The 17,158-nt window shown below is 41.7% G+C and overlaps 1 protein-coding gene and 1 pseudogene across 2 annotated transcripts; both read left to right on the forward strand.

The window, feature by feature from the left end:
• The first annotated feature begins 2,571 nt into the window (after positions 1-2,571).
• Positions 2,572-4,663, forward strand: LOC140077635 (ankyrin repeat and SOCS box protein 12-like; annotated as a pseudogene).
• A 3,886-nt stretch (positions 4,664-8,549) lies between these two features.
• Positions 8,550-16,818, forward strand: LOC140076955 (ankyrin repeat and SOCS box protein 12-like). 2 transcript variants are annotated; one of them, XM_072123764.1, is made up of 3 exons: positions 8,550-8,696; positions 13,282-14,042; positions 16,616-16,818. In XM_072123764.1, the coding sequence occupies exons 2-3, from the start codon at positions 13,289-13,291 to the stop codon at positions 16,756-16,758; spliced, it is 897 nt and encodes a 298-aa protein (XP_071979865.1). In that variant the 5' UTR covers positions 8,550-8,696; positions 13,282-13,288; the 3' UTR covers positions 16,759-16,818. The 2 variants fall into 2 exon arrangements, with proteins under 2 accessions (XP_071979865.1, XP_071979866.1); XM_072123765.1 differs by lacking the exon at positions 8,550-8,696 and adding an exon at positions 8,932-9,097.
• Positions 16,819-17,158: the final 340 nt, after the last annotated feature.

Here is a 17,158-nt window from a genome sequence, read left to right on the forward strand (position 1 = left end):
AGTGTCAATTAGCATTTTGGAGGTTTTAATTGATTTTTAGATGCATGCAGCAAGAGTGTGCTATTGACTGAATATATAATGCAAAGGATAGGTCGGAGTCCAGCACATCCGCAAATCAGTGGGCTTGCAGCCTCAGGGTTATAGTGATACCACAGATGGAGGTCAGGTTTTGGGTCAGTTAATAGCTGGTGAAAAAACAAGAAGTTCCTGTTTGGAAAGTTTAAGTTTGAAGATGAGAGAGCACACAATGTTAGAGACAACACTGGTATTATGGAGTAAGGCTGAGGTGGCGTTACATGCAGAAGTAAATAATTAGGTATCATCAGCATGAAAATGATACTGAAAAGACAATACTTGGATTGAGCACTGAGGAAGAAGAGAAGATAAAAATCTGGAGATCATCCAGAAAAAGAGACATTGAAAGTAAAGTCAAAGAAATCGGAAGAAAACCAAGAGAACATCGTGTCATCCAATACAATAAAGCATGCTGAGGAGGAGGTGGTAGTCCATAGTATCAAACTCTGCCGAAAGATCCAGAAAAATGAAGAGAGAATAGTAGCAAGTTATTTGAGACAGTTTTTAGGTGCAAAATGCTTCTGGCAAAGACACTCTGATAATCTCCCCCATCCTGTTATCTTTTTAGTTTTGGCATAACTAAGAATTTTGTGTGTAATGAATACATTTTTATGTACAGTGTCCTGATATGATACCCACTGCTGTATGGATTTGTACTTTTGCAATCCATCCACTTTTAGAATACGTTAGCTACTTAATAAAAATGAGTGCAAAAAATTCTAAATTGTTTCAGAAAGTAAATTGGAAAGAAATTTGCAGACTGTTTCATACAAAGATTGCCTTTATGTAGGGATCATACACAAAAACACACTTGTCCCCAGGAATGTCATTTTTAGTTGGTGATAGGTTACAATAGTCTATGCTGTGCTGTTTATAAAATGCCTTTGTCAGCATTCTGAATCATTTCAATACTTTATATAAGTTTAATTCAAATTACCTTTTTCCCTGCTAGCAGCATGTGGTGAGTCCCAGGGGAGGGGCATCTGCAGCCTGTGTCTCCTTATACATTCTTTCTCTCCTACACGCCATCCCCCTCCTTCCTCGGCATACTCGATTCACATGACACGGTAGGGGTAGTGTGGAAGAGAGGATGATGTTTGTCCTTGCCACGATCAGAGATAGTGGATCTTCTGTACCACCGCGGGCGATGACGTAAGTCGACACCTGGGACTGGAGTCTAAAGTAGCCCGCCCCAAAGCAGGTTGGACTTGTTGTGCCGTGGTTCCAACAGGTTGTTCCACAGGCGCGACTTTGCCCGTGGTGGCGGCCATGGTGTAGTGCAGAACCGTGAGGCAAACTCATGGTCAGGGACAGGCAGGAGGTCAAGACAGGCAGCACAGGTTCGGAGTGGGGACGTAGCAATAGGTTAGGACAGGCAGCACGGAGAAATGAAAAACAACGGGAAATCTGAATAAACGCAGAGAGCTTGGAATACAGCTTTTTCTCAGGCATGGAATCACAAAGATCCGGCAGGGAACATAGAAAGGGTCTGGCAGTCAGCTGGCCAGCACCAATCAGTGGCACACTGGCCCTTTAAATTTCACAGTGCCGGAGTGCAGACATCACAGGGATTGCCGCTGGAGCCAGGACAGATGAGTTCAGAAGTTGGGGCACACGGAAGTACACAGGTGCGCCTGCGACCCGGGATATGGGTTACAGAGGCACCCGTGACAGTACCCCCCTTCAACCTCACCCTCATTTTGACTGGAGGAACCTTTGCAGAAGAGCTGGGTCTAGGATGTTGCCCTCGGGCTCCCACAATCTCTCCTTCGGCCCGAACCCCTTCCAGTCTACGAGAAAGTACCGTCTCCCTCTAATCGATTTCATGTCGAGGACCTCTTAGACTTCATAGTGGAATCAGCCACAGGAGCAGGAGGAGCTATTTGCTTTGATGCGCTTAAGTACCTCGGTGAGCTGGTGCCGGTACTTACTTTCGTTAGTGTTATAAACCGCGGTATCGCGGTTTTAACACTTTTTAAACTTTAGAGCAGAAGGGGCTTCGGCGCTGCGCGCAACCATGCGCGTGCAACATCTCCGCTATTTCCTATGTAGGCGCGTGCACGATCATGCGCACGCAGCGCCGAAGCCCCTTCTGCTCTAAAGTTTAAAAAGTGTTAAAACCGCGATACCGTGGTTTATAACACTAACGAAAGTAAGTACCGGCACCAGCTCACCCTGAGCTGGTGCTCGGTACTTACAGCTTACCCCTACCATTCTAAATGGTAGGTTTCCTTTAAGTCTCCACACGCCTTTAAGGTGGCCTTAATTGGCATTGTCTCCTTAAGGAGAACACCTACTGTCTGACCCTCATGGAAAAGAAAACACAGGATAAACGCTCAGCTTACGACTTGGGAAGATTTAATGAAGACTGAATTCAAATGTTAAGTTTGCTTAGAGCAGGAGACTATACATTCAGCCGGAATACAGAAAGATTCATAACCTTTGTTGCATTGCACACATCTTTACATAAATTCTGCCAGGATACAAAGGGTGATAATGTGAAATATTCTCAGATCTAGTAAGGAAAAGAAACTGCATGGTAAAGCCCGGGATGGCATGAGGGCAAATAAGGCAGAGGACCTACGTACGTTACTCTCCGACAACAATGCCAAAATCCTCATCAGAAAAACTAGTGGGAATGTTTTGTCCTATTGTCTTACTGATGCTATAGGATACAGACATTTGGAATGTATTCAAGAATTATTAAAATCTGGTGCCAACCCATGCATTGTGGGCGGATGTTATTCCATAAGGCGCACAATCGAACATGGGGGCGATGTCAGAATCCTTAAACTGCTTTTGGAGTATGGAGCAAAAACCTGATTCTGTCTCCAGCCCGAGCCCTTACGAACCTTTGTACTTTGCAGCAAGTTTCGCAGATTTGAGTAGTTTTAGAATATTGCTACTTTATGGAGCCAACCCTGATTACCATTGTTAACCCATGGGATTTCTGTAATAGTACTCCAGATCCTCAGTCAGTATTAGGGATGTGTCTTGCCAAGAACTATGAAGTTGAATTTGTGAAACTACTCATCCGGTTTGGTGCTAATATGTACTTACCAGATATACAGAAGACCCTCATCCAAGCCGATAATGATGCAACAAAACTTGTACAGGCGGTCCCCTACTTAAGGACACCCGACTTACAGACGACTCATAGTTACAGATGGACCCCTCTGCCCGCTGTGACCTCTGGTGAAGCTCTCTGGAGGCTTTACTATAGTCCCAGACTGCAATGTCCAGCTGTAAGGTGTCTGTAATGAAGCTTTATTGATAATCCTTGGTCCAATTACATCAAAAAAATTTTAACTCCAATTGTCATTTGGGCAAAAAAAAAAATTTGTCTGGAGCTACAATGATAAAATATACAATTCCGACTTACATACAAATTCAACTTAAGAACAAACCTACAGAACCTATCTTGTACGTAACCCGGGGACTGCCTGTATTCAGAGAAAAATGTACAGACGTCTGTTCTTTCTATATGTAGGAAGTATCACAACAGTCCTTTATTCTATCTCGTAGTGCCTGGATAGTCCCATTTTAAGAAACAATCCAATAGTATTGTTACATGATGTTTCAATCTAGATGTTTGAAGAAAATTATCAGAGTGGAGATAACTGTTCAGTGGACAGTCTCTTAGATAACCTAATTAGATATACCTCCCTACAAACAAAATTAAATTCTCTCTATACCTATTTCTTCTCTGAATTCAACTGAATGTCCATAAGATAATATTGTGTGGTGTGTAGTGCTTGTCCTGCTGGCTGCTTTGGTTATTTTTAATCCTGGAAACATATAGATGGCACAGAACACTAAATGACAGAAACAAAAATAGGCTGTATTCTATATAAATGACCACAAAGTCAAAAGTCTTTATTAAACACAAAAGCGTCTGTATTGACCTATTGCCTGTCCTCGACCAAGAGATTGCCTGCTCATTCTGTACCTTGACCTTGGCTGCCACCGCGGTCAAGTCGCGCCTGTGGAATGACCTGCTGGTACCATGCTGCAGCAAGTCCAACACGCTTTGCGGCGGGCTCTGGTGAAAACCGGGTGCCATTTAGACTTCGGTCCCAGGTGTCGGCTTGTGTCATCGTCCACGGTGGTCTAGGAGGTTCTCTACCCCAGAAGCCTGACACAATATCTATAATATCATTGAATCCTGTCTGTAAGGGCGGCATGGTAGCACTTCTGCCTGGCAGCACTGGAGTCCTGGATTCGAATCCAACCCAGGTCAACATCTGCTAAGAGTTTGTATGTTCTCTCCGTGTTTGCGTGGGTTTCCTCCCACACTCCAAAACATACTGTTAGGTTGTTTAGATTGTGAGCCCGATTGGGGACAGGGACCGATTTGACATGTTTTGTGCAGCGCTGCATAATCTGTGTGCGCTATATAGATCAAATGGTCTTCTGTCCTACACAGCTCATCTAAGATCCCTGATGTCTCAGTGTCGTATTTCTATCAGAAGACTGCTGAAACAAGTGGGGAAGCTTCATGTTTATTGGTCAGCTGGAAATTCCTCAACAGTTGGTGGCCTACTTATAGTACCACAATGAGCTGAACTATCCAGAGAAACTTCCATGACATTCTGAAGAATATTTAAAGGTAGTTTTTATAATGGAGATTGAGCTAGGTACATGATATTCTGGAGTAATGCATTGGATTTATTACATATTTATAGGACATAAATATAAATATATGATGCTAGTAGCAGGGTTATGTACCAGTGGTAGGCTGGCCATTTTTAGCTTAAAGGGAGCCTATGGGTTTATCCTATACTTTCACACTCAGGGTGGTACGGAGTGGTCATATATGGTTGATTTGCAGCACAAAGGGAGCCCACAGCTACATCGGCAGTCATTTATGGCATATTCCATGGATGTGATACATGTAATAGATTCTGTTATTACAGCTTTTTTCTCACTCATCTTTTACTATGTTTCTCTAACTGTTTCTATTTTGGTTAACGTCGGATTGAATGTTTGTTTTGTCTACTTTGCTCCCCTACAGTATCACATGTGTTAGCAATGTATCCTATCACCAATCAGGAAGCCAATGGAACTGAATATCTAGAGATTGCCCTTCGTGTCCACCATAGAAGGAACGATGGATGATCATTTTGTTTCCAAAGAATTTCTAGCCTACTGTGAACATTGTATATGACTGTCTTTACCATCTGATCTACCTTGATAGGATCTGCAAAGGAGATGATGTATGGTAATGGAGATGGGACTACCATAGGTGATGATCTTGATGGCCCACCCTCCATCCCCATGTAGGATGTATCATCAATAAGATCTAATAATCTATAATATTTGTAAATGAATCTATAAAAAATAGACAATAGTGCCAGTTGATTTCTCCATTCACATCCACCTGGGCTTGTCTTCTGCTAGATCTGGGACTAGTATGTTTTGTTAACGCCTGGGACCACCAGATTATTCTCTGGTACTCTGGTGGGCAAATCTGAACCTGACTGGTTATTACTTAAAGGACACCGGTCAGGTAAAAAAGAAGACTATTTAAACGAGCTAATGAAAAACTCTCCCTAGCCCTTATAATATAACTTTCAAAACCCTTGCTTAAGTCTCGCTTTTGTCTTTTGACGTTGAGGTAGCATGTGCTGGGCTTGCTGCATATGTGCGCCGCCTCGCTCTGTTTGTAGATAATGTCCTATGACGTCGGCTTACAGGAGACTCATTGGAGCTGGAGCTGCAGACCGGAGGTGAATTTCACCCATTGGACCACCACTCCAGTAACTTATTCCTGGATTACTATTACTAGCTTCTTATTCTGCACTATGGGCATTCACATGTACGTGATCCCATAAAAGTCCACCAATAAACTAACTCATTTTGGGCTTCTAATGATTGTAATATGGTATACAGTTGGTACAGAAAGTATTCACACCCCTTTACATTTTTAACTCTTTGTTTTATTGCAGCCAATTTATTAGATCAAAAAAATTTTTTAATTATTAATGTGCACTCTGAACCCCATCTTGACAGAAAAAACAGACATGTAGATATTTTTGCTAGTTTATTAAACAAGAAAAACTGAAATATCACCTGGCCATAAGTATTCAGACCCTTTTCTCAGTATTGAGTAGAAGCACCTTTTTGAGCTTGTACAGCCATGAGCCTTCTTGGAAATGATGCTACAAGTTTTTTACACTTTGATTTGGGGATCCTCTGCCTCTTTCTTGCAGATCCTCTCCAGTTCCCTCGGGTTGGATGGTGAACGTTGGTGGAAGCCCTTTTCTAGTCTCTCCAGAGATGATCAATTGGGCTTAGGTCAGGGCTCTGGCTGGACCAGCCAGGAATTGTTGCTGAGTTGAAGCCTCTGCTTTGTTATTTTAGTTGTGTGCTTGGGCTCATTGTCTGGTTGGAGGGTTAAGCTTCGGCCCAGTCTGAGGTCCTCAGCCCTTTTTCATGCAGGATATCCCTGTACTTGGCCACATTGAACTTCTTCAATTGCAACTAGTCATCCTGTCCCTGCAGCTGAAAAACACCCCACAGCATGATGTTGCCACCATCATGTATCACTTGTTGGCATTGTACTTGGCAGGTGATGAGCACACACATTACGCTTAGAATATGCAGCAAACATCTGGCTTGTGTGGAGAGGATTCATTTTGCCCCTGCTTACTATGCCCCCCTCATTTTGGCCTCTCATTTTGTGGCCACTAATTATTTTCCCCTCATTTTGCCCCCTCTCATTTTGTCCCCTCATTATGCGGCCGTACATATTTAAAAATAAAAAACCTACACTCACCTCCTTTACCCTGCTGTGTTCTGGCGTGTCGTGGCTGTCATTGCGAGAGTCACTTACATGCAGCATCAAGCCCGGTAGTCACCGCTGGCATCTGGTTGCCACCTAGGTCTGTTGATCAGACTGCTATGCACCTCAGTGTTTCATAGCTTTTCGGTATGTTCTGATAAAGTTAGAAATTTAGGAGCGCAATAACTGGGGGAGGGCTAGGGAGCTGCTTCCTTTAGTATGTCCAGCTAGATTATTTAATTGAGCTGACAGGTCCTCTTTAACCCTTTTACGCTCTGCGCCGTACATGTACAGCACAGAGGTGTGTGGGCTGTATGAAGAGGGCTCAAGGGCTGAGCCCTCTTCATACAGAGGTGGGGCTTGCTGCATAATAATGCAGCAAACACTCACCACGAATACCTGGTAGCCCTGACAGCCAGTGGCTTATTGTAATAAATACTGTGTAAAAATGCCATATATTGCTATACAGAAGTTTTGCAGTTTACGGTAGTAACGATCAGACCATCTAGGGTTAATGTACCGTAGAAGGTCTAAAAAATAGTAAAAAAAGAAAGTTTAAAAAAATGTCAAAAAAATCCTAAAAAATTTTAAAAAATAAAAAATTCGAATGACCCCACTTTCCCTAGAACTGACATAAAACATAATAAACAGTAATAAATCACAAACACGTTAAGTATTTTATTGCATCTATCAAAATATAAAAATGGTCAGCGGTGAACCCCGTGACGGAAAATGGCGCCCAAATGTCTGAAATGCTACTTTACCACCATTTTACATCACATAAAAAATGTAATAAAAAGTGATGAAAATGACACCTCACACAGCTACGTACAATTAAAAAGTTTTTAGCGTCAGAAGATGGTGAAAGTATTTTTTTTCGTACACATTTGTTTAATTTTTGCAAAATGTATTAAAACACAATAAAACCTATATATACAGGCGGTCCCCTACTTAAGAACACTCGACTTACATACGACCCCTAGTTACAAACGGACCTCTGGATATTAGTAATTTACTGTACTTTAGTGTTAGACTACAATAATCAGCTATAACAGTTATCACAAGTGTCTGTAATGAAGATTTACTGTTAATCCTGGTTCTAATGACAATCCAACATTTTTACAATCCAATTGTCACAGAGACCAAAAATAATTTGGCTGGGGTTTCAATGATAAAGTATACAGTTCCGACTTACATACAAACTCAACTTAAGAACAAACCTACAGTCCCTATCTTGTATGTAACCCGGGGACTGCCTGTATTTGGTATCACCGTCACTGAGAAGTATAATTTGTTGCGCAGAAAATAAGCTCTCACACAGCTGTGTACACGGAAAAATGAAAAAGTGATGGAAATGAGCGAAAAAATCCTGCGTCTTTAAGGGGTTAAGTATCTAACCTTTTGTAAATATACATAGTGGCTGGTGAGAGCTCATGCAGCAATAATTATGCATGTATCTTATCTATACAAGCTCCATCACCTTCTGCATCACATCTTCCTCCTCATAGATTGTAAGCTCTTGCGCACCCTGATTCCTATTGTTTTATATGACCATAACATTGCTCTGTAATGTCCTATTATGTTTGTAAATTGATTCGTATATTATTTATTATGCATGTATCTCCAGACTTGATACTAGCAAATGTAAACTGTTGTAAGCTGCGCCATCTGCTGGCTGCTCCCATGGCTGCTGTGTATTGTGATGTGCTTCCTGTACATGCCTGCAGGCTACCTACTAGCAGGAAGCTGTCATCTCTGTGCCTGGCTCATTGCTCCTTGTCGCAGTCAGCCATAGCCATAGCTGGGACCAGGAAGTGCTGGGGACTGCTCCTTTCAGGTATGAATAACACAATCCAAGGATTTCCTTCTCCAATGCAAAAAAACACTGGAAATCATTTTTTTTTAGTTTGCTTTGGTCACCTACAGGAATTGCTCCATGTATCTCACAACTTTCATCTTTGTTGCACTAATATATGAGAGGTTTCAATTGAAGCAGACGGCTTTTTTTTAGAGGTTAAAAGGTCAGATAAGTGTTAGGGTCTCTTCTCTTCCTACCAGGAACAATACCATACACTCTGCGGGGCTGTTCTTAGTATTTCTGCTCACCCCTTCACACATGTTTGGAAAAGTTTGCCGCAACAGTTTTACACTGTTACACCTGTTTCATCTTAAAAATTGAGATGTGAACGTCTGAAAAAGTTGCAAAATTTGTGAAAACGAGCCCGGTGTGAAATGCAGGTTTGGTTGGATTTGTTTGACTCTTTAGTCAGTATTTTTATCATGTACTTTTCCAGTTAATGTTGTATTACTATATGGACACAGTGAAGCCTATCAACTTGTTCTTGCTTTATGCAGTACAGGCAGTCCCCGGGTTACGTACAACATAGGTTCTGTAGGTTAGTTCTTAAGTTGAAGTTGTATGTAAGTCGGAACTGTATACTTTATCATTGTAACCCCAGTCAAATTTATTTTTCGGTTACTTTAACTATTGGATTTAAAAAATTTTGGATTGTAATAAGAACCAGGATAAACAATAAAGCTTCATTGCAGACAACTGTTATAGCTGTTTATTGTAACCTAGGACTAAAGTAAAGTAACTTACCAACATCCAACATGTAACTGAGAGTCGTCTGTAAGTCGGGTGTTCTTAAGTAGGGGACCACCTGTAATGGAATAACATATATAGGCCTCACAGTCTATATTGAAAGAATTTGCACTTTATTATATCTTTATTACCTCTATATCTGCGCATTCCCTGCAGCAGGCGACTTTCCATACGTTTGCCGGCTGCGTTTATTTCTGCGCCAGGTAGGGCCTGGCGTCGTTATAAATGCTGCGCAGGCCCCTGCCTCTTAATGTATCCGGCTGCGGCGGATGCTGGGCAGAGCTAACATCAGCATATAATAAATAACCCCTTAAAGGGGTTATGCCAAGAAACTAATGACTTCAAAAACCTTCCAAAGAGGTTAAAATATTTCAAGATTGCATTCTTAATGGTTACCTGGAATTATAAATACTTTTTTTATTTGTTATTTTGATGCTTGTGGGCCATCTATTCTGTGTGGGAGGGGCCTAGCGGGCTCATGCACAGCACTGAAAGAGGCAGTGTAACCACAAGTCCTAGAATGCTTTACAGGTGTGTGTCTCTCATTGACCTTTCACTGTTGTTACATCACTGCTTTTAGAGTCTGCTTCTACCTGCTGTGTTCAAGTAGTCCCTACACCTGCTGATCCCCAGCGCAGCAGATTCTGCTATAGAAATGCCATGTATCCTATACCGATGCCCTGATACTGTCTGGGAACTGGAGCAGGCACAGGGTGTAATGCCCTGGAGTAGTCGAGCTCTCTTCACGCTGACTTGCTGTGACATAAGCCAAGAACTATGCCAGGGCTTGTACTCCTGATTTCAGACATAGCAGCTCTGGTAAACCCCCCCTACACCGATTACTACACTCTGGCTCCTGATACTGGTTGTATGAATTGGCATCAGGACTCAGCATGTAATTCTACAATATGGTTAAAACTAAGATCATTGGCACAACATATAGTATACACTGGTGCTTTGTGCCCCAGCATGTGATGTAAACCCCACCCCCCTCAATATAAAGATCAAGATGGATAGATTTATGATAGATAGATGATTGATAGATACGAAGGAAAAAAAGATCTAAATGGATGCACACTCTTCAGGGCTGGGCCTCCGGTCCTCCAACAATATCGCTAGAAAGTAAGCAGCATTCCATAATACCAGTGCATCTGTGCCAATAGAACACCACACAGTGTAGTGATGGGACATCTTCCCATGTGCTTAACATATTAACCCCTTCACACTCTGCGCGGTGTGTATGGCGCAGAGGTACGGGGGGTGTATTAACCTCTTGACGCTCAGTGTCCAATATATCGGACGCTGAGCGCGCTGCCCCAGTGTATATGTCCGGCTGGGCCCCTGCCCCAGTGTATATAGCCGGCCGGGCCCCTGCCCCAGTGTATATAGCCGGCCGGGCCCCTGCCCCAGTGTATATAGCCGGCCGGGCCCCTGCCCCAGTGTATATAGCCGGCCGGGCCCCTGCCCCAGTGTATATAGCCGGCCGGGCCCCTGCCCCAGTGTATATAGCCTGCCGGCCCTTGCCCCAGTATGCAGCCGGCCTCCTTGTCTTGTCGTACAGCCGGCTCCCCACCCAGTTGATTAACCCCTTAAGGACGCAGGGTTTTTCGGCTCATTTCTCGCTCTCCAACTTCAAAAATCCATAACTTTTTCATTTTTACGTGTACAGACCTGTGTGAGGGCTTATTTTACTATGAGGGCTTATTATATAACAAATTTTACTTTCCCGTAATGTTATTTATTTTAACATGCCGTGTACTGCGAAGCTGAAAAAAAATTCCAAATGTGGAAAAATTTAAAAAAAACGCACGTTCTTGTGGGCTCAGTTTTTACGACTTTCACTCTTCGCTCCAAATAACACGCCTACTTTATTCTTTGGTTCGGTGCGATCGCGGTGATACCAAATTTATATAGGTTTTATTGTGTTTTAATACATTTTCAAAAATTAAACGAATGTGTACAAAAAAGAAAAAAATTTTTTTGCCCTCTTCTGACGCTAATAACTTTTTCATACTTTGGCGCACGGAGATGTGCGAGGGGTCATTTTTTGCGAAATGAGGTGACGTTTTCATTGCTACCATTTTGAGGTCTGTGCGACATTTTGATAATTTTTTATTTCATTTTTTATGTTATGTAAAAAGGTGTAAAAGTTGCATTTCGGACATTTTGGCGCCATTTCCCGCCTCGGAGATCACCGCCACCCGTAACCGTTTTTATATTTTGATAGATCGGGCATTTTGGGACGCGGCGATACCTAATATGTTTGTGATTTTTACTGTTTATTATGTTTTATATCCGTTCTAGGGAAAGGGGGGTGATTTGAACTTTTAATATTTTATTAATTTTTTTAATTTTTTTTATTTTTTAAACTTTTTTTTTTCACTGTTTTTTAGACCATCTAGGGTACATTAACCCTAGATGGTCAGATCGCTCCTACCATATACTGTAATACTACAGTATTGCAATATATGGCATTTTTGCAGGTCATACATTACAATGAGCCACTGGCTCATTGTAACGAACCTGCATAAGCCATGTAGCCTCGTGTCAAAAGAAGACCCGAGGCTACCATGGTAACCGATCGCCGCCGTCTTTTAAACACCGCCGGCGACTTTGCTGGCGGCGTTGAGAGGATTAATAGCCGCGATCGGTGCAAGCACCGACCGCGGTTATTAGCGGTGGGGGTTTTCTGCAAAATGCAAAAACCCCCACCTTTGTATGAAGAGGACTCAGCCCGTGAGCCCTCTTCATACATCCCTTATACCTCTGCGCCGTAGAGCTACGGCGCAGAGCGTTAAGGGGTTAAAAGAAAAATCAAAACTCTCCTTTCCGGCGTCCCCATGGGTCTTCAGTGCGATCCGTCCGTCAGCGGCTTTAGAGTGCGTGCCAGCACACTTAGCTTATACTCGAGTCAATAAGTTTTTCCAGTTTTTGTGTTAAAATTAGGGGTCTCGGCTTATACTTGAGTATATACGGTACACTGAATTTGGAATTTTTTTTCTACTTCCAAGTACAGGGCATGGAATATTAAATACAGTCAATATGAAGTGGAATTTGTTACATAGCAAACAAGCCCTCACACAGCTCTTTACCTGGAAACTAGTGGAAACTTGGAAAAAGCTCTAAGTTTTTGGAGTGAAAAATGAAAATGCATTTTTATGGGTATTTTTATGCTTTCTGGTGTCTTGTAATTTTTTGGCATTTCAAGTGTTTGGAGTTATTAATCTCCCCCCCCCCCCCTCCTCTCTTCCCGATTTCCAGCCATATGGTTTCATCTATACATTTTTTTTTTAAATGCAGTCTTTCAGCCAGAAGGAACTACATCAGAAAGATATAGGAGGCAGAAGTTATATATAGGAAGGAATTTTAAAGGGGTTGTACCAAGTATCCAAGGGAGAGGGGAAAATGATCAGTGGTGGTGTAACTGCTGGTACACTCAGCTCCTCCATTCTTGTGATTGTTTGAGGTCCCAGCAGTCAGACCGCTACTCATTTTATGGAAAGGAAATAACAACGACGATTGGTATAACACTTTTAATGTTTCTTATTGCTTATTCCACTGGGTTTGCACCAAAAAAGGAACAAAACTCTTTATGTCAGATTTATAAAAAGGGTGGCAAAATATGACTCGCAGTTAGGTAAAGGTGTCCAATGCTGGATGAGAAATCTGGAGTAGGCCTGAAGATTGTGCCAAAATTCTTGTGCATTATTTAATATCTGTCTCAAAGTAAAGGCTCTAAATGAAATGCTATAACCTTGCCACAATTTTTTCTTTTAAAAGCGGCAACTGTAATCATATATATCGCTAAATCCCACAGATTCTGTATGTTAAAACACAGAGGACATGAAGACGATCATGAAGAGACCTGTGAGATCATCCTTGCAGTGCAGATGGACAAACCACAACTACTATTTGATTTGTTGCACCAAGACAAATACAAGAATTACATAGAGAGCAGAAGTGGTTGGGGTGTCCCAGTCACCCCCCTGCGACTGGCCGCTTCTCAGGGATTTCTGGAGTGTGTGAAGGTCCTCCTAGCTAATGGAGCAGAGGTGGACTGTTTAGATGCAAAAGCACAGACTCCACTCTTTGCAGCTGTAAGTGCAGGGCACTTGGACTGTGTTAGAGAATTATTAAAAGCTGGTGCCAATCCTCGTGGCAGTGTTCATAATAATTGCTCTCCTATGTTGTCAGCATCTCGGGTTGGTCATGTCAATATTTTGAAGGAGCTTTTGGAATATGGTGCAGATGTTAATACTAGGGCAAGGAGGAGACCAAAGAGACCTGGCTCAAGTTGCACTGGACCCTTATACCTTGCTGCCGTGTATGGGCACTTGGAATGCTTCAGAACTCTTCTTCTTCATGGAGCTGAACCTAATTACAATTGTACAGACCAGGACATCTTAAGAAGGATGAAGAATCCTGTATCCGTGCTCGAGACATGTCTGAGGCATGGCTGTGGCCCAGAGTTTATAAATTTTCTCATTGATTTTGGTGCACGATTACATCTTCCCAACATGAATGCGTACCAGTCACTGGCACAACGCCCCGCTTTGGAGTTTTTGGAGAGAGAAAAAGGTGAAGTTATAAAATAACGCCATTGATTTCCCTCATTTTGACTTGATACACACATTATTGATATCACCACATAAGCTACCAGATACTACAAAATGATTGCATAATTTAAATATGTATTAAATTCTCTAAACTAAAAAAAGTTTTACATACCCCAGTAATGTGTTACATAGATTGTAAAAATGGCAATTGAATGTGGTAATAGAAAAACTGAGTATGTCTTTATTTTTTTTTTAAAGGGAACCTGTCACCCTTTTTGAGTCTACTCCATGTCCCAAAAGACAATAAATATCTTATCCCCAAACTGTTTTTATAAAACTTCTTGCATTAGTGGTTAAAACAATAACTAATATTAAAGTTTTACCTGGCCCCCTGCAGCTTGTGTCCTGTGTCCCTGGGGAGTGTTCAGCACAGAGCAGAGTTCCACTCCATCCTATGGAAAATGCTCATCTGTGAGTTTAACCCTTTCAGGACCTGGCCCTTTTTTGTTTTTTCATTTTCATTTTTCACTCCCCATGATCAAAAATCCATAACTTTTTTATTTTTCCATGTACAGAGCTGTGTGACGGCTTATTTTCTGCGTAACAAATTGCACTTCATAGAGATGGTATTGAATATTCCATGCCGTGTACTAGGAAGCGGGAAAAATTTCCAAATGCAGTGAAATTGGTAAGAAAACGCATTTGTGCCATCTTCTTGTGGGCTTGGATCTTACGGATTTCACTGTCTGTCCCAAATGACATGTCTACTTTATTCTTTGGGTCTGTGCGATTATGGGGATACCAAATTTATATAGGTTTTATAATGTTTTCATACATTTAAAAAAAATAAAACCTCCTGTACAAAAATTTTTTGGGGGATTTTGCCATCTTCTGGAGCTAATAACTTTTTTATACTTCGTTGTATGGAGTTGAGGGTGATGTCATTTTTTGCGGATTTTGATGATGTTTACAATGATATCAATTTTAGGACTGTTCGACCTTGTGATCACTTTTTATAGATTTTTTTGTATTTTTTTAAATGACAAAAAAAGTGCCATTTTCGACTTTGGGCGCGATTTTCCGTTACGGGATTAAACGCAGTGAAAAACCGTTATCATATTTTGATAGATCAGGCATTTTCAGACGCGTCGATACCTGATGTGTTTATGATTTTTACTGTTTATTTATTGATTGAGTTTTTAGGGTTTTTTATTATAACTTATTTTTTTAAAACTTTTTTTTATTTTTAGTATTTTTCAGACTCCCTAGGGCACGTTAACCCTAGGGTGTCTGCACGATCCTATCATATACTGCCATACTACAGTATGGCAGTATATGGGGATTTTACTCCTCATACATTACAATGTGCTGATAGCACATTGTAATGAATGGGTTAACCCGAAGTAGCCTCGGGTCTTCGTGAGACCCGAGGTTACCATGGCGACGGATCGCCGCTCCCCGATGACGTCACGGGGAGCGGCGATCCTCAAAAAGATGGCGGCGCCCATGGCGCCGCAATCCTTTTGAAGCTGCCGGCATCTTTGCCGGCAGCGATCAGCGGGAAAACACCCGCGATCGGTGCTGGCACCGATCGCGGGTGTTACCGGTAAGCCTTTGCTGCAATATGCAGCAAAGACTTACCGGCTATGGAGAGGGCTCAGCGCGTGAGCCCTCTCCATGCACCCGCGGCCGACCCGTGACGTGCTAATACGTCACGGGTCGTGAACGGGTTAAAGGGGGGGGGCAATGAGTGACTGGAAGGAGGACAGGTTTTATTGCAAACTCACAAATGAGCATTTTCCAATCCTCAGGGACACAGGCTGGCATGAAGCCAGGTAACCTTTAATATGAATTACTGTTTAAACCACTCATGCTAGACGTTTTATAACAGTTTGAGGATGGGGACATGGAGGAGGCTCAAATTGGGTTCTTGGTGACAGTTTCCCTTTAATAAGCTGTCTTGACTATGTAAAATAGTAAAACATAGAAAAAAAAAACTTGCTTTAATTAATAAAGTATAATTACCCTAAAATGGTCTTTAGAGAAATCCAACTTATCAATGAAACACGAAGCCCTCGTACTGCTATGCTAATGGAAAAAAATGTATGGCACTTTGAAGGAACTTATAGAAACATTGTTTGATCATTGGGGCCTAATCTACAGTATTAGACTAGAGCACATCAATAGTATTATATTGTAACTCACCTTTAACAACTTCAGTGGGAACATGAAAAATATTGCCATTTCTAGCCATTATGTATCTTATATTCCTCATGCTCTTGCAGATTTCGACGCTGCAGTCCCCATCAGTCATTTGCATTTCTCTCAGAGCTGGTAGATGGAGACCTAGCTGCCCTGAATCACTCCATTCTGCATACTGCTGCTAGACAATCTGACACTGCAGTGATGTTGTCCCTCTAGCACGACAGAATTTATCCTATTAAAAAACATTTGGTATAAAGACATCATCCAATCCTTCTAATTATTTCATTCATTTATTGTTGGTAAAGTTTTGCTGTGACTAAGGAATAAAACTATTCTTGCAGCCAATTAAAAATAACAAACCAAAATGAAACTCTGTTTATTGCTTTGCAGTGTATCCCAGATCCCTGATGTCTCAGTGTCGTGTAACCATAAGAAGAAGGCTATATCAAATAGGAAAGTTAGGTTTCATCGATCAGCTGGATATCCCAAAAAGGATGGTGAACTACTTACTCTACCAAAATAATCAACACTAAGAAGAGCCTGCCAGAGTTGATAAGGGAAACGCACAAATAAAAACATTTTAGGCAAACCTTGCCATGTGTATGTCTAAATGATTGATGGTTACTTACTACAATAGCAATTGGTAGAAACAGCAAGTCCTACAGTTTATGGTATTATACTCTTTTGTACCTACTTAGTTTTAGGTAGCCAACCCTATCACAAACGTTATATTCTCCACACCGAACTCCTAAATTAAACCCTATCTTGTGATACATGCAGATTATGTTGCCAAATTGAATGCAGATTTTAAAGCTATTTTCACACCTGTCAAAGGCACACTAGGCAAAATTGCTGTGAGATAGCCAGTGCAAACCTGTGTACGGCTCATCTGTGGTTATTTACATCTGCGGTGAGTTACAGGACAGCGCTAGC

The sequence above is a fragment of the Engystomops pustulosus genome, chromosome 9, assembly GCF_040894005.1.
Source record: "Engystomops pustulosus chromosome 9, aEngPut4.maternal, whole genome shotgun sequence".
Taxonomy (NCBI): domain Eukaryota; kingdom Metazoa; phylum Chordata; class Amphibia; order Anura; family Leptodactylidae; genus Engystomops; species Engystomops pustulosus.

Bases quoted from the DNA above. Each gene is read 5' to 3' on its own strand.
- LOC140076955 (XM_072123764.1), top strand. From the start codon at position 13,289: ATGTTAAAACACAGAGGACATGAAGACGATCATGAAGAGACCTGTGAG. The intron at 14,043-16,615 runs GTGAAGTTATAA...ATTGCTTTGCAG, and splicing joins GTTTTTGGAGAGAGAAAAAG to TGTATCCCAGATCCCTGATG.